General features: G+C 42.0%; 1 protein-coding gene across 2 annotated transcripts; it reads right to left on the bottom strand.

The window, feature by feature from the left end:
• Positions 1-4,118: 4,118 nt before the first annotated feature.
• Positions 4,119-20,490, bottom strand: NHERF4 (NHERF family PDZ scaffold protein 4). Of its 2 annotated transcripts, none has more exons than XM_072113224.1 (10): positions 20,393-20,490; positions 15,812-15,839; positions 15,529-15,593; positions 13,046-13,257; positions 10,620-10,821; positions 10,330-10,466; positions 9,177-9,378; positions 7,563-7,759; positions 5,979-6,070; positions 4,119-4,441 (listed from the first exon to the last, which is right to left on the bottom strand). In XM_072113224.1, the coding sequence occupies exons 1-10, from the start codon at positions 20,406-20,408 to the stop codon at positions 4,438-4,440; spliced, it is 1,155 nt and encodes a 384-aa protein (XP_071969325.1). In that variant the 5' UTR covers positions 20,409-20,490; the 3' UTR covers positions 4,119-4,437. The 2 variants fall into 2 exon arrangements, with proteins under 2 accessions (XP_071969325.1, XP_071969324.1); XM_072113223.1 differs by having other exon boundaries at positions 5,984-6,070; positions 20,393-20,488.
• Between the last annotated feature and the right edge of the window lie 999 nt (positions 20,491-21,489).

Raw genomic sequence — 21,489 nt, 5'->3', positions numbered from 1 at the left:
GCTCCCTCATTCCTCCTCCCCTAGGAATGTTTTCTCTTCGGAGTCAGGGGGGAGCTGAGAGAGACGTTGGGTGAGTCTCACAAGGATTCGCTGAATAGAAAACGCCCCTTGTGACTCGCCGAGTCGCCTGGCACAGTTCCAGCTACTTTTTTTTAAATTGATTTAATAAAGATTCGAGCTATGGATTGTTATTATAATAACGGTATAGGAAACAGGGAGTAGACTGTGGGAACCTGTCATTAGGTTTAATGGTGAAAGCCTGATGACAGGTTGCCTTTCCATGGTTGCCACTAGGAAGGGCCAATCTTTAACCTTAAGTAGAAAAATAAAAAAAGATATGGCTTGTAGAAGGAGAGGAGTGAAAAACAGAAAAGGGCCTGGTCCTTAAGGAGTTAAATACTTTACTTGTTTGATGTTTAAAGAATCATTAGGCAACAACTAAGAATAAATGGGTTCAAGTCCCATCCAGGGCAACATCTGCAAATAGTTTGTATGTTACGTGGGTTTCCTCTGGGTACTCAGGTTTCCTCCCACACTCCAAAACATACTGGTAGGCTGATTAGATTGTAAGCCCCATTGGGGACTGATTTGGCAAGATCTGTGCAGCGCTGCGTAATCTGTGTGCGCTATATAAATAATAATAATAATCCCCTATTTTATCGAATAATCCATTACAGTGCGTCACTCTTTGAAATGTGTGGCATTATGGCTAAAAAAAAACAAAATAAAATCTTCACAATAAAACAGAACTTTATGAACAGATGTTTTATTGCATATTTTTCAAAATTTCTTACAGCAAGTTCTATGCAATAGCAAATGCTCCAAGAAAGTGCAAGGTTCCATCGCCTAAAGCATCGGATTTGATCTAAACATGACTTTTAGCAAATACAAAATTAAGTGCCGAGATCTCTTGTGATGGATGGGTGCAGTAGTAAAGAAAAAAAAATACCAAACTGTGTGCTCGCCCAGACCAGATCCCGGGTGTTTAACATGGCTGACTAGGGATGTGGGAAATATTTGCAAATACAGCTAAATAAAGGACGTCCTATATTTTGAGTTGTGGCTGCCTGGGTTGTCACAGTGCAGTGAGACACTGGGACTTATTTACTAAGGGTCCGAGTTCGCACTTTAGACATGTTTTCCGACATTTTCGGGATTGCACGACTATGGCAGGTATTAGCAGGGGATTGTGTTGCACGTGATCGGATTTTGGCGCAGCTGTGCTGGTGGTTTTCATGCAACAGAAATTGGGGGATGTTCCGTCGGACAATCCGACTAATTCAGACTGAGCGCGGGATTTAACATTCAAATGTGTCGCATCCAATGCACTTATATGCACCATGAAGAAGAAGGTGAACTCCGGCGGACCTGAGCGGGGAAGTGATACATGCAGGATAACGGGCGCACGATCTTAGTGAATCGTGGCACAGTGCCACAAGTCAGATAATGGAGTCAGACAATGCACTTTCGAGGATCTCCAGCAACCGGGTAAGTAAATGTCCCCCACTGCGTGCTCACCACATGATGACCGGGTGTCATAGACCTCTATGGGGGCCGTGTGAAAATGTTGTGAAAAGGCAAATGTTTAAGCTAAAGTTTGCATGACCACAGAAACTGAGCAAATGGTCAAAATCAAGGCTTCAAAGATTCTTCTTCAGATTCCTCCAAATTTGACTAAAAGAGGTAGAAAATGATGGAACAGCGCCAAACCCAACCATGGTTTGTTCCAGTATTGCAGCTCAGCTGTATAGAGATGAATGGAGCTTAGTTGCAATACTACACACTTCCCATGGTCAGGAGAAGAGCTGTTTTTTTAAGAAAGCAGCCATATTTTTCACCTTCCGAAAATCTACCATTTTTTTTTATGCATTATGAACCAAACATACCTTGAGAATGCTGTAGCTACACTGATGCACAAACATATCTTGTTTAATCAATTAACTGAGTGGTTTTGCTAAAAAACAATTATAAAATTATGATAATGAGGCTGCCCCGATGCTTCTCCTCACGCTAATTATGCTCTGCTCCAGCCTTGTCCTGCCCAGCATAAGCCGAGAATACGTCATCACTCTGTTATCCCTGACAGGCAGAAGTAATCAATCGCTGCTCCATCCCGCAGCTGCTGTGTATGAGTCATACACCTCAGGCTGATTAGTCCTGCCTGGACAGTTCAGCAAGCTCTTGTGTATGTGGAAGTAATGTGTTTATGTATGGCAGCCAGGGCACCCAAGCTTTCCCAAGGTCCTGAATTTTATAATTGTTTTTTGAGCAAAACCACTCAGTTCAGGGATTAAAAAGATATGTTTCTGCATCAGTGTCACTACAGCATTCTCAAGGTATGTTTGCTTCATAATGCATGAAAACAAATGATAGATTTAATTTAAAGGAAATCTACCATCAGAATCCATCCTAATAAACCAGGGACACTTACTCACAAATCCAGGCACTATGACTGTGGTAATCTTCTTATATTGTTAAAATCAACTTTAATAATTATGCTAATGAACCTGAAGGTCTACCCTACCTCTTTATAATCTGGCTTTATAGCCTCACCCTCCACCCTGATTTCTCAGCACTTGTTCGGTGACCAGGAAGTGAAGGGGAAGGGTGAGCCGGTAAAACCAGATCACAAAGGGTCTAGAGTAGGACATCAGGTTCATTAGCATAAATATAAAAGTTGATTTTTAACAAATATAAGAAGATTACCACAATCACAGTGCCTGGATTTATGAGTGAGTGTCCCTGGTTTATCATGATGGTAGATTTCCTTTAAGCTTTGCATTTATTACAAACAAGAAGATGTGAACAAAACCTTTTATACATTGGCGTTGTATACTTACAGGGGCGTAACTACAGCCATATGTGACTGCTACTATTCATGTGGGAAAAGTCGCTGGCTGCAGTGATTACCACGGCACGGGGACAGGAGCGCTGGGCCGCTCCCCCTCTGCGCGTGCCCCTCTTCACGCCTCCCTAGGTTAGAGGTGGCGGAAAGGGAAAAATAATTGCAAGTTCTAACAATACATTCGAATTTGCAATCATTTCAGGGCTTTTACACCAGTGTTCTGACCCAGAAGCCCTGATACATGAGCCCCTATGACAGTGATGGCTAACCTATGGCACTGGTGCCAGAAGTGGCACTCAGAGCCCTTTCTGTGGGCACCCAGGCCATCACCAGAGATGACTCCAGGCATCTTCCTGCAGTCCCAGACAGCCCAGGACTTGCTGTGCACAGAGCTATTTTAAAGTGACAGCTCTACCTGGGACTATTTCCTGCTTTATTGGTGACTCAGGTGCTGGTATCAATGAAAGCTGTGACAGAGAAGGGAGTATAAATCACAAATTAAATTTCTGTGTTGGCACTTTGCGATAAATAAGCGGGTCTTTGTTGTAGTTTGGGCACTCGGTCTCTAAAAGGTTCGCCATCACTGCCCTATGAGTTTGTATGTAATATATATATATATATATATATATATATATATATATATATATATATATATATATACATACATGTGTGTATGAGTATAGAACTTTATGTGTGTATATAAGTATATAAAGGTGTATACAGGCAGTCCCCTGGTTACGTACACTATAGGTTCCATAGGTTTGTAAGTCGAATTTCCATGTAAGTCGAAACCTATATTTTATAAGATCCAGACAAAACTCTTTTGCCCCAGTGATGATTGGAGTTTCAAAATTTTTTGCTGTAATGGGACCAAGGATTATCAATAAATCTTCATTACAGACATCTTACAGCTGATCATTGCAGCCTGGGACTATAGTAAAGCATCCAGAGAGCTTCACCAGAGGTCACGGGGGGCAGAGGGGTCCGTTTTTAACTAGGGGTCGTCTGTAAGTCGGGTGTCCTTAAGTAGGGGATCGTCTGTATATTTCAATGAATAAATGTGTGTGATTTTACAAATATGTATATTTTCTAATGGAAAGGGGGGGGGGAAGGAAGAAATCTGTTATGGGGCCCAGCCTCTCCTAGTTACGCCCCTGTATTCTTTTTTTCTCAGAATAAGGCGACTTAGTTGGTAAATTAATAGGCTGTTTGTATTTGATTTTTTTCCCATTGCATTACAATAAACCACTTACTTCTATGTACAAATCACAAATGTGATCTAATAATTTACTGTGTCCTCCGTGATTCAGCGCCAGAAGGCTGCAGCTCAGGATTACAGGTAACAAAATAGAACAGTATAATAAGATTTTTTTTTCCTATAAAACATATGGATATGTAAAAGAGGATTGTAGAAAATAGTACGAGCTTAACAGAGATTTGGATCATGTGGTTAAAAAGTGCAGAATCCACCCGTACAAACACTGACAGCTGCAGCTTATTACAGCAGAGATGGGTCATTTATGCTCCTCACTCCTCACTGCTCTGTGCTGCTTTACTCTCTCTCCCTGTCTGTGCGTCTGATGTTGTCGCGTTCACCTGCAAGAAATAAAGGCACATTGTTAACAAATAAAACTAAGGTTTTTTCTAAGGTCTGGTTCATAAAACTTTTTTTGACGGAGAATCCGTGGCAAACTCTACTCTTCCGTGGAAATCAGTGGATGGCCAGCGTGTCAATGTCATTGGCTAAATACCCTAAAGTCCAGGCAGAAACCGCTCTGAATAGAGGGTCAAAAACCTTGTCGGAAAGTCTGACAACATATCCTTAAAAAGGACATTTCATAACCAAAATAGGTGTCCCTCCACTGATTCCAGGAAATATGCAATAAATTATTCAGGATGGGATAAGGAAAACAATGCATCGTTAGCTACCTTGGAAGGCAGTCCCCTTTAACATCAAACATGACTTTCAAGACGTTTAATAGAATGATATGGGATTAAAGGCAGACCAGTCTATCTATTCCAGAAGACACAGATTCCCAACTGTAGACAGCACTGTTTTGACGTGGTAGTGTCTCTTCAGTACAGTGTAGGGAACTTGTTTAGCTGAGTGAGAAGCTTCCTGAAAGTTATGCTTAAAGGGAACCTGTCACCAGAGACCTCATTTTGACTAAAGACAGGTTGCAGAAGCTTATTACACCTGCAGTGAAAAAATGCCTCTCTGCCTTTTCTAATCATTTGCATTACAATATCATTGTGTGTTATAACTTATCTTGCACCCTGATAGGATTTTCTGTGTAGTCCCAGAGGTTGGGCTTTGGTTTGGATACAGCTGCTTCTGTACAGCTCCTCTCTCCTGCTCCTTCACAGAGGTCACAGTCTGGTGAGCTGACATCAGTGGGAGAGGGAGGAGCTTTACAGGAGCACAAAGGTGGGAGCCGAGAGCTGAGGAGTGAGCAGCACAGACAAGTCACATGTTGTTTTTTGAAATGTATCCAAACCAAAGCCCAACCCATGGGACTACACAGAGGATTCTGTCAGGGTGCAAGGTAAGTAACAACATTTATATTGTAATGCAAATGCCTAGAAAAGGCAGAAAGACATATTTGCACTGCAGGTGTTATGGGCTTCTGCAACCTGTCTTTAATGAAAATGAGGAACCTGCTGACAGGTTCCGTTTACAGTTAAGGGGACTGCCTTACAGAGGCAGCAAAAGAGGCAACAGAGGATGGGCTATATCCTGGAAAACTTATTTGCATATTTCCCAGAATCCCCTAGTGGAGCATCAAGTCTATATCAAGGCTATAAGTCTCCACATGCCTGCAAGGTGGCCTTAATTGACAAACTCTTATATCTCTGATTCCAGCACATTTGGCCACAATACAGAGGATGGAGCCTTAGGCTTCCAGCTCCACTCTGTATATAACCATGAGGTGTAGGGTCCCACCAATCGGATTCTGAGTATAGGTCATCAGTTTCAAAAATGGCCATGAATGTACAACAATTAAAACCTTTATCATGCGCTTATACCTTAGGAGTTTTGTTTCCGTTCCTATGTTTTACTTTTTTGAAAATATTTCAATAAAAAACTTTATTTATAGTAGGGACACATTTGCATGCAAAGAATGAAGTCTACCTCACCGAAGTGCTGAGTGTGTGTGAATTATCCCCTTCAGAAACCTTGTCCCGACTCTTATCTTCATAGAAAAGCAGCGGTGATGTTCTGATCTAAAAAAGACGAAACACAGAATATTATGCAGCAGCTAAGTAAATTTGTGCCACATAGTAAGGGCCTAATCAGACAACCATCCTTCCACCAATCATGTCCTAACTGTGGGCCTAATGTTCTGAAATAACCACTTCCTTTATGGTAGATTAACTATTAACACTGCTGGGTAAAGATCCTAGCAGTATGGACAGAAATATGTGTGTATTAGAAGCTCTTCTCCTTTACTTCTAAATCTAACCTTATTTTTATGTAAATTGCAATGATCTAGCGGAGTCACCAGAGCCCCTCCAGGTTCAGGGGGCTCTGGCTCTAACACGGCCACTAAAGCACTTTTCCCCTAGCTCCCTGCTCCTTCTCCTATTTTCCCTCCTGCTGTCTATCGCGGAAGCACACAGTGTTAGCTCTGTGTCAGATTACATAGAAGTCTATGTAAAGGAGAGGGGGAACAGTGAGTCAAAGCAGCTAGGTCTCATCAGCTAGGCTTCATCAGATAGGTCTTATCAGCTAGGTCTCGTTAGCTAGGCCTCATCAGATAGGCCTCATCAGATAGGTCTTATCAGCTAGGTCTCATTAGCTAGGTCTCATCAGCAAGGTGTTATCTGCTAGGTCTCATCAGCTAGGTCTCATTAGCTAGATCTCATTGACTAGGTCTCATCAGCTAGATTTCATCGGCTAGGTCTCATCAGGTAGAACTCATCAGCTAGATATCATTGACTAGAAGTCATCAGCTAGATCTCATCGGCTAGAAGTCATCAGCTAGATCTCATCGCCTAGGTCTCATCAGCTATAAGTCATCAGCTAGATCTCATCGGCTAGGTCTCATCAGCTATAAGTCATCAGCTAGATATCATCGACTAGGTCTCATCAGCTAGAAGTCATCAGCTAGGTCTCATCGGATAGGTCTCATCAGCTAGGTCTTATCTGCTAGGACTCATCGGCTGGGTCTCATCAGCTAGGTCTTATTCGCTAGGACTCATCGGCTAGGTCTCATCAGCTAGGTCTTATCTGCTAGGGCTCATCGGCTAGGTGTCATCAGCTAGGTCTTATCCGCTAGGGCTCATCGGCTAGGTCTCATCAGCTAGGTCTTATCCGCTAGGACTCATCGGCTGGGTCTCATCAGCTAGGTCTCATTGGCTGGGTCTCATCAGCTAGGTCTCATCAGCTAGGTCTCTTCGGCTAGGTCTCATCAGATAGATCTCATCGGCTAGGACTCATCAGCTAGGCCTCATCAGCTAGGTCTCATCAGCTAGGTCTCTTCGGCTAGGTCTCATCAGATAGATCTCATCGGCTAGGACTCATCAGCTCGGTCTTAACCCAACAACTTTGATACGGCTGAAAAACTAAAGATAAGAGCTTCTAGAAAAATAAAGATTACACATTACATAATGACCAGAACTATTAAAGTTACAGGACTGCAACCGAATGTGTTGTTTTTAATATTTTCACAGTTCTTATTTAATGATGGCTATCCCTTATTAGTCCATTAACTACCTCGCTGTAAAATCTGTCCCCCTCGTTGCTGATGACGAGCAGAGTCACTTGCTTTCCGCTTGCTTGGATGAGACTGACTATGTCCTCATGCTGCAGTCCCTCCACGCTCTGTCCGTTCACACCCAGGAGACGGTCTCCTTCGCGCATTCCTGCTACTTCTGCTGGAAGTCCTGGGTCCAGCTCACGGAGAAACTGGCCTATCATAGAAGAAAAACAGGATATGGCTCAAATCTCAAAATTGATGACAATCAATTGAACAGACCTCTTTAGATATCATTACAGGCCATCTGGATGATCTTTAGAAGCGTCACGAGGGTTACAACCTCAGGTCGAGCAGTTAAAGGGGTATTCCGGGAATATGAACGTCTGACACAAAAGCCCTTGATGATATAAATAAATGAATACAACAATACTCAATGTCATTAGACACAAAATGGAGCTAAAATAATATGATTTTATGATTTACAAAATTTATGGCCTCTCTAAAGTAGGTGGAGTTATCACTAAGATGGCTGCCACTGGAAACTACAAGTTCCATGATCCTTTAGTTCTCAGTAACTCCTCCTACCACTTATGATCTGCTAACAGTGATGATGTAACAGGTTTTCTTGCTCTGTTACCATAGTAATGATGTATAACTGCCATCACCACAACACTGACCATACTGGATGCACTGCAACCAACCGACTACAGCCAAACGTAGTGGTGATCACATGACCCTGCCCAGGCAGGTACAGGACATGTGATGTGGACATGTGACCAGCGGCCATCTTCTTTTCTGCGACGGACCGCGCAGAGGAAATTAACGGACTGATTAAAGGGCCGGTAGCATTTTAATTCTCCATTATAGTCTATGTCACCAGCATTTTCTGCTAAGGGGAGCAAAATTTTAAATAACAACTAATTGCACATTGGCTTATATTTTGAGTGCCCACTTGTATATGAATTATGCCGATTCCTGGAATACCCCTTTAAGCTATGACATTTCATAACTTACCGGTCAAAAGTAATTTCTAATCATTTCTAGATACACCCCTTGAGACGATGGAGGTTCTTACCAACTTTTCTCAGATGTTGGATCTCTATCACTGGTGGTTCCCCTTCCAATAATTAGCAAGTTTCAGTGAGATGTGTACTAAATGTACTAAAAGTCTAGGAGCTATGTAACAGTTCTCTTGGCAAATTCTCTACCAAAATGGCCAACATGGCACCAATATTCCAACCTGCTTTATTGAAAATTACTATTTCCTATCATCACAAAGTGATTGGACTAAAAGACCTTAGTAGAGCTCATTGTTATCAGTTCAGTAAGACTGAATAGCTGTTTGTAGACTACGCAGTGTCCAGATTAGTGTTGTGTTCTCTTCACTTCTTAGTAGTGGCTGTGCTTGATATGTAGCTATGCCCCATTCACTGTGTCCAAAAGGTTGTGTCACTGATGGATGTGACGCCGACGCCTTTGAAGTGGAAGTGCCAGATACTGCTTCAAGCGACTAATCGGTGGAAGGGCTGGACATCCACCATTTTGATACAGGTGACTTATCCTAAGAATAGATCATCAGTAATTCTGGAAGAGCCCTTTAAGGGTGGATACCAAAGTAAAAATGTGCTTACCTTGTCCACCTATACATTTCTCCTGCCTTAAGAGGAAACCGTACCCCTGTGGACATCGTACCAAGTGAAGCTTTCGTGGTTGGTAGGGTAAGGATGATGTATCAGCAAATACTATGCTTGGTGTTATCCCACGAGACTCATACTCGTCCCATGCAGATGATTCCAGAACCAGGAGGACCACACGAGAGCCACTTTGTTGTAACTGCAAGGAACAAGGGTCACATACATTTTTCTACTTGATGAAGACTCAATTCATTTCATTTATCTACACATTTTAGATCCATTGAGGAGGTAAGGGATTTCTCATGATAGAGATTCATGGCATGACACCGAATATGCTGTATATTATGTTGGTGTTATATAAAAAAAAAACGGATAGCACGCGCACGAAAACAACATTCATGTGCATGTAGTCTAAGGGAGCATTTCAATTTGATCAGCCTGCAGTGGTGTGGGATGGATTTCAACCGTTGCCTTGGTCCCTTTTTAAAGGAAATCTACCAACAAAATCCATCATGATAAACCAGTGACACTTCCTCATAGATCCAGGTACCGTGACTGTGGTATCTTTTTATATTTGTTATCTATGGTCTCCTTCCTTCAACTCCTTCAAATCAACTTTGTAATTATGCTAATAAGCCAGAAAGGCTCTGGAGGGGGTTTCATAGCCCCCCTATGCTGTATTTTCACAGACTGTTACACTGTCTCATCCTCTCCCCTGCTCTCTCAGCACTTCACCCCTGATGTAATAACAGTGCAGCACAGGAGGTTTCAGCACACAGTGGGAGGGGGAAGTGCTACAACAAAGTGTAACAGCAGGGAAGGGCTCTAGGAACTGTCAGGTTCACTAGCGTAATTTTAAAAGCTGATTTTAGAATGAAGGAGGCCATGGATAATAAATATAAGAAGATCACCACAGTCACGGTGCCTGGTTCTATGAGCAAGTGTCCCTGGTTTATCAGGATGGAATTTGGGATTCCAAGTTTCTATCTATATTCTGTATTAACGGTGAAACCTCTCAGCCATAATTGAGTTGAAAAGTGGTAGGAGATAGCCTGTATCCGGCATATAGGGTGGAATTAAAAATTGTTCACGTGTAAGGGGTCCTCTCATAGCGGTGGTTTATATTTACACCTTCTAATAGGTATGTTACCTTCTTTGCCAGCTGACTCATTGTGAAGCTCACAATACTTTCACCATTAACTTCAAGAAGTCTAGCTCCTTGAGGAACACCTGCTTTTTCGGCAGCTCCCCCATCCTCAACTGTGAGCAGAAATGTACCGCGTACACCTGACACACAAAAAATGGACAAACAGAAAAAATATTGTGTAGTTGAAATTATATTCTTAGTCTCAGTTCACATACAGTATCAGGTATTTATTGCGGAATCCACACTTATACTACAGAAAATACTGTACAACATCAGTGAATTTGATCACTTACCTCCTGTAGCGCTGGTAGTGAACCCAAAGCCTCTTCCCTCATTCCTTACTAGGCAGAGTCTCGGCCTGGGACATGACTCTGGGAGATAATTCGTAAGGATGGAGACTGGTGAGATTATATCAGTGCGTAATTTCTCATAGCTGGCGTCATCCAGAATCGTAAGTGACAAGCGGGAACCACTGGCCTTTATCTTCTGGACGACCTGTTGGTATATAAATATATTTAAAGATGGATTTATTTGTAAGCTGCGTTTCTTCTTTTTAGCAGGCTGTGCTCCATTATCAAATGATCATATTGGGGCTCATTTACTAAGGGTCACGGACTGTGTGTCACACGCTATCCTCTTTTGGTGCAGCTGCACTGGCTTCCTTGTGACACAATTCCAGACGATGCGACTGATTCCGGCTGAGCGCGGGATTTAACTTTCAAATTTTGTCTTAAGCCCAAGCCCTGAGATGCACCACTAAAAAGATGGTGAACACTGTCGGACCTGAGCAGGGAAGCGACACATTCATGATATCCATATCCATGAGCAACTAGAACAGATTTACCTCAGATAACACTGATATATATATATATATATGTGTGTATGTGTATGATGCGCTAATGGTTGTAGGCAATTTACAAGAAATATGATTATCCAAACCTTAGTGGATCTTTTCATTAAAAATAAAAGCCCCATATGAAATATTAATCCACTGGTTCTTGTTAGTAAAGATGACAGATACATATTCTGTAAACCGGGACTGGACAAAGGTGGCGGATAGATAATGCTACCTATGTTCAGGCTTATGTGCCATGTATATTACATGATATACTTGGGTTTCACATGACTTGTTGGTTATAATGAGGGAGCTCATAATATTGCTTTACTTTTGTATTATATAACATCTTATGATTTTAAATAGAAAATGCTGAACCACCTAGGCTATATTCACACGATGTGTGTCCGCCGTACCGTACTACGGCAGGCACACATCTGCGCCGTGGAGAGGCGCTGCTCACCCCCGCCACTCTCCATAGGAGTCCACCCACCCTATATCCTGCACCAGGCCGTGTGCTACAGCCCGGGTGAACACGGCCATCTGCAAGGGGCCTTTAGCTTGTTTGAATTCATTCACATATTTTCTTTTAGGAGCCAGGGGTGGATTAAGACTGCCATGGGTCCTGGGCTTTATGAATATTATAGCCCCTACAAGTCACTTCCTACATCTGGTACTAGAATCAGCTTCTTGGGGAATGGAGGATCTGTCCCTTCTGCCTGCTTTAAATCTTGTGTTTTAGGACCTTTGGAGGACCTTCAAAGCTCATGAAATGGCACTTGTGTACATGTGTATTGAGAGCATGAACAGATTATGAGGATTTCATGGATAAAGGTCCTTCTCAGTATGAAATTTGGCAGGTGGTTTGTTTGGCCATGGGCCCCATAGAAAGCTTGGGCCCTGGGCTACTGCCCAAATCACCCATATTATAACCCACTACTGTCAGGAGCCATAATTTGATTTAACACCTGGTTTCAATGGAAAAAAAGCAAAGTATATATATAGATAAGTAGACCTGATGTTCCAGCTGGGTTCTGGTTCAGCCGCCTGACACAGATGTATTGCTGGAATGGTGGCTCCTTGGCCAATCATAGCCATGGCTACTTGCTAGGGGAGTCAATTTGCCGGATTGGCCACCAGTCCGGCAATACGTCCAGGTCTGACAGCCTACCCCGACCATGAACGTTGGGTCTACTCATCTCTAATAGTATACCATCATACTACTATACACTAAAGATCCCCATATACATTACATCAAATGTTGAACTGGCAGACTATCTAACGGGTATCTGGGGCTCCCGATTATGCCCTGACACATAATATTGAAGAAAATAACTTTTGATCCCCTACTATACTACATGCATAATCTTTCAAGCCAAGTGTCAAGGCTGGCGCCAGCACAAGGCGTGCCCTGGCAGAGGTGCTGGGGGAGCACACACTGCCGAATCTCGGCCCCCAGCAACCGGGAAGCACCTGGTGAGGGGGCTGTATATAATGAATTCGTGGGGGGCTGTTTATAATAGAACCAAGATAGGATTATATATAATTAAACTATGAGGTGGCTATATATAAAATAACTATGACAGGGCTGTTGGGGAATGATAAACTAGGGAATATTTTAGTTACTGGTAGTTTCTGATTTTTTCATGCTTCAAAGGGGCTCACTAAGGCTCTGTTGGCCAGGGGCCTACTGGACCTGCAGCAGGTCCTGCCAAGTGCACATATTTATCATATTATAGGTAGGTTGGACTTTTATACCAAGTAAATTATGTGTACAATGAAGTTAGACCTTAACATTAAAAATAGACAGAAATTCACCTAAAATAAAATTATATCCATTCCTCGATTTATTGAATTGAGTGTATAACTGGAAACAGGTCTCACCCTGATGTGTTCTTGCTCGTGCACATATTCCCCATTGATCTGCAGCAATTGGTCTCCGTCTTTTAGTCCTGCTAGATGGGCCGCTCCTCCGGGGATAACTTGACGTATAATATGGCCATCTCGTTCTAACTCCATTTGCAAATGGAATCCAAAATTGCCATCGGCATCTTTCCTAAGCACACATACTCGGGCTGCCGGTTCTGGATCTGTGCCTTTTAAGAAAAATTATTGAGTTTGTGGTAAAAAAAAAAACCCCAATAAGTAGCCACAATCAGGCAGCAATGTGTTATGTACTTCTTTCACTTCTTGCTCTTCTGGTGTACGCTGCCCATCTCGGCTCAGTCTATCCACACAACATCATTCCTGCTGTGTAACCAGGGTGTAACTACAGTGGTGGAAGCCACAGCAGCTGCTATGGGGCCCACATTGTCAGGGGGCCCCGGCATCTGACCTGACACAATAAAGAGTGGAGAATGTGCATCATTGAATATATATACACTCACCGGCCACTTTATTAGGTATACCTGTCCAACTGCTCGTTAACACTTAATTTCTAATCAGCCAATCACATGGCGGCAACTCAGTGCATTTAGGCATGTAGACATGGTCAAGACAATATCCTGCAGTTCAAACCGAGCATCAGTATGGGGAAGAAAGGTGATTTGAGGCCTTTGAACGTGGCATGGTTGTTGGTGCCAGAAGGGCTGGTCTGAGTATTTCAGAAACTGCTGATCTACTGGGATTTTCACGCACAACCATCTCGAGGGTTTACAGAGAATGGTCCGAAAAAGAAAAAACATCCAGTGAGCGGCAGTTCTGTGGACGGAAATGCCTTGTTGATGCCAGAGGTCAGAGGAGAATGGGCAGACTGGTTTGAGCTGATAGAAAGGCAACAGTGACTCAAATCGCCACCCGTTACAACCAAGGTAGGCAGAAGAGCATCTCTGAACGCACAGTACGTCCAACTTTGAGGCAGATGGGCTACAGCAGCAGAAGACCACACCGGGTGCCACTCCTTTCAGCTAAGAACAGGAAACTGAGGCTACAATTTGCAATCGAAATTGGACAGTAGAAGATTGGAAAAATGTTGCCTGGTCTGATGAGTCTCGATTTCTGCTGCAACATTCGGATGGTAGGGTCAGAATTTGGCATCAACAACATGAAAGCATGGATCCATCCTGCCTTGTATCAACGGTTCAGGCTGGTGGTGGTGGTGTCATGGTGTGGGGAATATTTTCTTGGCACTCTTTAGGCCCCTTGGTACCAATTGAGCATCGTTGCAATGCCACAGCCTACCTGAGTATTGTTGCTGACCATGTCCATCCCTTTATGAGCACAATGTACCCAACATCTGATGGCTACTTTCAGCAGGATAATGCGCCATGTCATAAAGCTGGAATCATCTCAGACTGGTTTCTTGAACATGACAATGAGGTCACTGGACTCAAATGGCCTCCACAGTCACCAGATCTCAATCCAATAGAGCATCTTTGGGATGTGGTGGAACGGGAGATTCGCATCATGGATGTGCAGCCGACAAATCTGCGGCAACTGTGTGATGCCATCATGTCAATATGGACCAAAATCTCACAAAAAATTGAGGCAGTTCTGATGTACCTAATAAAGTGGCCGGTGAGTATATATATATATATTATGCTACACATTGTACAGCATAGTATGTGTATAACATTGCATGTCATGAATCGGCAGCTCAGATAAGCAATGTCAGTTCTTAATGCAGTAAGATGCTTAGTCAAAGGAAAAGGGCTTATTGTCCCACAGAACAAGTCCATAGGAGAGTACAGATGGGAGTAGACCGTATTGCCTATGTCGTGATGACATCATGATGGGGGGGGGGGAGAGAAAGTGCTGCTCTGGTCAATGCAGTGGCTCATACAAAGATCTATTTACCAGATCTGCACAGCACCATGTGCAGAATCAGGGGCAGGATAGGCTGGGCCCCATGGCAGGTAACCAGGATAGGCTGGGCCCCATAGCAGACTAGTGAATAGGGCCTCCCTTTAAAAAAAATATTTATATTTAAAAAAAATATTTATATACTTACACACGTAGATGTTCACAGTTATATAAGTATTATGATGTACAGTGTGCATATTTATATAATGATGCACATCCTCCACTCTTTAGTGTGTCAGATCAGATCCGGGCCCCCTGACACTGCGTGCTCCGTACGAGCCGCTATGGCTGCTATTGCTATATTTAAGCCCCTGTACACAATAGTCCAAAACTTGTTCTCCTGCTTTCAGGAGAGCAAGAGTAGGACACTCTCCCCTTTTCTATTATTCATTTTGGAGACACATCCCCTTAAAGAAGACAGTTTTAAATTAGCAAAATATAATTTGAAGGATTCACTAAACGTTATATTACTAGTTATAATATAGCAACAATACAAAAGGCTCTGGGTCACAGTAGCCACCATCCTGATCATCTATTGCTGAGTGACACTTTATGAGATGACAAACCTGGATCTTCTCCGAGGCACAAAGCAGGATTATCAATCCCCAATTTTGGGTTGAATGGAAACTTCCTAGAACACAGAAACATAAAAGTAATAACAAAAAAACTGAATATGCACTATGATACAGACAGTAAAGTAAGGCTCTGTTCAAAACAAATATTTTAACCCAAATTGGCCCAGTCTTCCAGGCCCGCATTAGTAATCCCACTTAATTTTTTCCTAATTATGTGCCACTATAGATACCTGATCTTTATACTGGATAATGTAATAATTAAACAAATACTCACATGGTTAACTCAAAACCTTGCTCGATGCCTGTAAAAGAAGATAAATATTTTTTGGATTTACCACAGTGCTGCAATGTATGTGTATATAAGGGGGCTGACGCTTTTGAAGGAGTTCTGCAGCCAATTCATTTTTTTAACTTCTTATGGTGAACCTATCAAAATCAAGCATTGTAAACCAAGGGCACTTACTCAGAGATTTATATTTGTTATCCATGGGCTTCTTCCTTCTTAAATCAACGTTTATAATTATGCTTATGAGCCATAAGGGCTCTGTGGGGTGTTATCACACCCCCTCTGTGCTGCAGCGTTACACTATTTCTCCCTTCACTTTGTCTGATGTACGTGGGAGGGATAAATGCTCGGAGGGGCTCTGGTAACACCTCCCAGAGCCCTTCTGGCTCATTAGCATAATCTTAGAAGTTGATTTTAGAAGGAAGGAGGCCATGGATAGCAAATATAAGAAGATTACCACAGTCACAGTGTCTAGATCTATGAGTAAGTGTCCTGGGTTTATCATGTTTGATTTTGATGGTTGATTTCCTATAAGGGTGCTGTCACACAATCAAGTTTTGATCCCGTTTTGTAACGGAATCAAAACGCACTGGTCCGGGCCACGGCCAATTGCATATGCGTTTGTATGCAAACGCATTCAATCGGCAATCAGCACCCGATGTCTTGCATTTAGACAATACAAGACACCGGGTGCTTATTGCTGATCACATGTGTTTGTATGCAAAGGCATATGCAATCGGCCGTGACTGGCCCGGACCAGTGGTTTTATTTCCGTTACAAAACGGAATCAAAACATGATCATGTGACAACAACCTAAGGTTCTGGACGCTGAGCCAGCACTAAAGGCAGCAGATGATACCCAGCAGCACCTTTGACAATAAACCGATCACCAGTGTTTACCTCTTTAAATGCTGTGATCAATAGAGAAAGCAGTATCAAAAGAGTGATAAAAAAGTTTTATGGGGAAAGCATCACATGGGCAGCTACAGACTGTCATTTCTGCTGTATGGAAGAACAGTATGATATTCTTTATAACTATTTTCTGCTACAAAATGTACAAAATACTGTATACCTTCGGTATACAAACAGGAGGCTGTACTGTCATCTCCATCATTACAACTGTGTGATTTATTGGGGCTCATTTACTAAGGGTCCGAACGCCGCACTTTCGTTGGGTTTCCAAATATTTTCGATTTGCGCAAATTGTCCCGGGATTTTGGCGCACGCGATCGGATTGTGTAGCATCGGCGCCGGCTTTCATGCGGCAGAAATCAGGGGGCGTGGCCGTCAGACAGCACGACGGATTCGGAAGAAGCGCAGAATTTAAAAAAATAATTGTGTCGCAAGATCAGCACTTATATGCACTGGGAAGAAGAAGGGTAAGTGACACCTGCTGGATATCAGGCGCACGATCTTAGTGAATCCCGGCAGGCCCGAATCAGCGTTGGACAACACGCATCGGGATCGCGACTCGACCAGGTAAGTAAATGTGCCCCATTATCTTCAGTAGCTGTTATAGGAGTCTGTGGAGAGACAGTGTGGTACACAGCGCAGCTCATCAGAGAATACTATCAATAAAATATATATCTCATCCTGCAAAAACCAAGCCCTCAACTGGACTCATCAATGGTAAAATAAAGTGTATAATACCTTATGGCACCATAACATGACAACACACACAAAAAAGATTAGAATAATTTATGTTGTACAAAAAAAATAAAACTGCTCAATGCCGGGACACTTCATTGGCTTGAAATCACTGTAATTATTCTGATTAATAGTTATTTACGGTGTCGTATCTCCCAAAATAATGTACAAAAAATATCGATTTTTTTCATCTTTTACAACTCTCCTTACAAAAAATAAAAAATAAAATGTATAATATTATTGCCTGTGTAGTGTGTAGAGGCCGCCAGATTCATGAAGTGTGGCATCATACCATCTGCTTTGGGGCTCGCAGTGTCAGGGGGCTCCATCATCCAACTTGACAAACTGAAAATTGGAGGATGGGCCCCATTATATATATATATGCTGCACATTGTACAGCATTATATGTATATAACATATATATGATGTATATGTGCTGTATCTGTGATGTGTAGATGCTGTATGGTGTGTGTATATACTGTAAGTGTGTATATATACTGTACGTTTATATATGGCACTGTATGTGTGTATATGCTCAATATGACTGTATAAATGCAATTGTGAGTATAGAAATAAGTATATTTTTTAAGTGGGACGGGAGGCGCCATTCAGAAGTCTGCTATGGGCCCCTGCCTCTCCTAGTAACGCCCCTGAATCTGGTGCCCCCCTGCTCTGCTCCAACAGACTGCACCAACTTTTTTTTTGGTGCACCTTTACCATAGGGTGTGCGACAAAATTCTGTTGGACTCTGCATGATAAATGAGGTATTTTCGTAATCGTGGTGACTCATAAAATAAAAATAACACATTCTTTATATTGTATAGTGAACGGCTAAAAAAAAAAAAAAGCAAAAAAAAATCTTACCAAAAAATTTATGTACCAAAAAAGTGCATCTCATGTGGCAAAAAAAATAAGCCCCTATAGGTCCACATTACAAAAAGAAAGAAATTATAGCCTGTACAATGTGACATAGCAAATCTGCTCTCAACTTTGTTGAGTCTTTATTTATTTAATCCATTTTGATTGTTTATTTTTCCAACCAAAATGAATGTATTGTCCAAAAATATTACATTTTGTAGACCACACCTCCATTTTGTTTTAACCCTTATAAAACACCTAAAGGGTTAACAAACTTCTTGAAAGTGCTTTTTTTCATAAATGGAGGTGTGTAGATTAGAGTGTTGCTATTATTTTGCCTTCTTGCAGTCAATTGAAAGTTAAGCAGCTCCATCTAAATGCAGGTTTAGGCGATTTTCCAAAAATGTGAATAATCTCGTCCAATCTCTAAGCCTCATAACATTGTAGTAAAAAAATGTGGAATCTTAAAAAACCATCCAACATAAAGCAGACATTTGGGAAATGTAAGTAACAAATTAACTTGCTTCAAAAGTAGAGAGTTTAGAACTCTGAAAATGGCAAATTTTTTCAAAATTTTTACCAATTTTATTTTTAATAACTTTACACAAAAGATATCGTCCAAAACTTTTTGAACTCCTTTCAAGTACAATATGAGATGAGAATTTAATCTCAAAATCACCTGGATATGTTAAAGCGTTCCAAACCTATAACCACTTATAGTGACACAGGGCAGATTTGAAAAATGGGACCGCTTCCCAGAGGCCAAAAGGGGTCCTGAAGGGGTTAAATTACATGGAAAAACATTGAATCCCACTGCAAAAAATGTACCACAACGATGACTTCTATGAAAGTGTGAGAAAAAAAAAAATGCACGGGTCTACAAATCTGTGAAAAGCAAAAATGAGAAAAATCACAAGGCAAGACGTCAGCCGTAAAAAGATCAGAGATCTACTTTATTAACGAAACGTCACAGGTCGCCAGTCCCCACCAGATACAAAGGTCAGACACATCCACATAACGGGCCACATTTATAGAGCAGTCTGTGCAGTATTCCGGTATAGACTGCATATAAATACATGTATTTATAAAGTGTTTGCGCCATTCTTGGCTGCACCGTGTCCGGCGCGACACAATACTGTGCACATAAAGGGGCGTTCTGATGCAAATCCGCAACGGTCGTCACATTTGTGTCGGAAGTCTGACATGATTGTGGAGCACGAAAATGCGGGCGCCTGCAGGGTGCGCCAGATTCACAATGACCGTACGCCGCTTTTCATGATTCATGAATCTGGCGCACCCTGCAGGATAGTGACGCAAACTGCACGTAGTGCCTTATTGCCTCACTATTAATAAATGGGGGCCAATATCAGGATTTATATCACACAGACATCAGTAGGACACAAAACCATCAATGGGTGGAATCCTGTATACAGGTAGTCCCCAGGTTACATACAAGATAGGGTCCTTAGGTTTGTTCTTAAGTTGAATTTGCATGTAAGTCAAAACTGTATATTTTATAATTGTAGTTCCAGACAAAATTCTTTTCTCGAGTGATAATCGGAGTTTCAAAAATTTTTGCTGTAATTGGACCAAGGATTATCCATAAAGCTTCATTACAGACACCTTACAGCTGATTATTACAGTCTGGGACTATAGTAACATCCAGAGAGCTTCACCAGAGGTCACAGTGGGCAGAGAAATCTGTCTGTAACTAGGGGTCGTCTGTAAGTCGGGTGTCCTTAAGTAGGTAGTAATATCCATTCTACACAAAAATCCGATCCATACCACCTTAGAAACTGATATCATTCCTACAATTTTTTGCGTCTTCTACGCTTCTTACATGATCTATTTCCACTTCTGTCCAAATTTTTTCACCAACAATATTTTGGATGAAACTCCTATTACACAATCCATCGCCCCTCTACGTCCCATTTCCAATCAACCCACATAAGATTAAGCCAATGGAAAGGTAACGGGAACATTTTTTTAGGATATTTCTATAATAAAAGTAGCCAAAATCTGTCCAATGAAAGGTTCCTATGTAGATTACTGTAGGGTCTGTACCTGAATGTTTCTTCATTTCTCCTTCTGGGATGATCCTTTCGCAGGTGCAAAGTACATCCTCGCTCGACACCTTCTCTAATCCACTTATTTCTCTTTTTCCATGAAGACACTTCGGTTAATATTCAATCAGAGAGGAGTTTCTTCCCTGCTAGTTATGTGCAGGTTATACCCCCTCCTCCTCCTAGGACGCGGGAGGGTGACACCTCTACACAGGCGTCAGCTGCTCACTCAGGGGGAGAAGATCTAGTGATACCCGGATCACATTGTAATGTATGAGGTGCGGACTGTCATATGCAGTGTTATTAGGGTCACATTTATAGCAGCTTCCAGCACACGTCAAATGTCTCCGACTGCAATGTGCACATTATTTTTCTAGAGCTGTTGCACAACAATGTCATGTTATATAATATTGGCATGTTATAGAGCAGTAGGAGCTGAGCAGATTGTACATAGTGTTCTATCTGCAGGCAGCATGTTATAAAGCAGGAGGAGCTGAGCAGATTGTACAGTGTCCTATCTGCTGGCAGCATGTTATAGAACAAATGCAGCTGAGCAGATTGTACATAGTGTCCTATCTGCAGGCAGTATGTTATAGAACAAATGCAGCTGAGCAGATTGTACATAGCGTCCTATCTGCAGGCAGTATGTTATAGAACAAATGCAGCTGAGCAGATTGTACATAGCGTCCTATCTGCAGGCAGCATATTATAGAGCAGAATGAGCTGAGCAGATTGTACATAGTGACCTATCTGCAGACAGCATGTTATAGAGCAGGAGGAGCTGAGCAGATTGTACATAGTGACCTATCTGCAGACAGCATGTTATAGAGCAGGAGAAGCCAAGCATATTCTAAAATGTGTACTGTTCTTTGTACTATCAATTCCTGGAAATTGTGTCTAACCTAAAGGTCCAAGTTTCTAGTAGAAATAATGTACAAAAGTACACCAGATGAGAGAGATTTAATGTATATACTACTGATCATAGCGATAACATATTGTACACACCCTTTATCCTATACACCAGTATTAGCTGTAAAGGGATTATCCAGACAATATAAATATTCATCTGTGCATTTGTTGCCGAGTTATATTATGTAT

Source organism: Engystomops pustulosus, chromosome 6 (assembly GCF_040894005.1).
Source record: "Engystomops pustulosus chromosome 6, aEngPut4.maternal, whole genome shotgun sequence".
Lineage (NCBI taxonomy): Eukaryota > Metazoa > Chordata > Amphibia > Anura > Leptodactylidae > Engystomops > Engystomops pustulosus.
The sequence above is the reverse complement of the archived record's forward strand: the minus strand, read 5'-3'. Positions and strand labels throughout refer to the sequence as shown.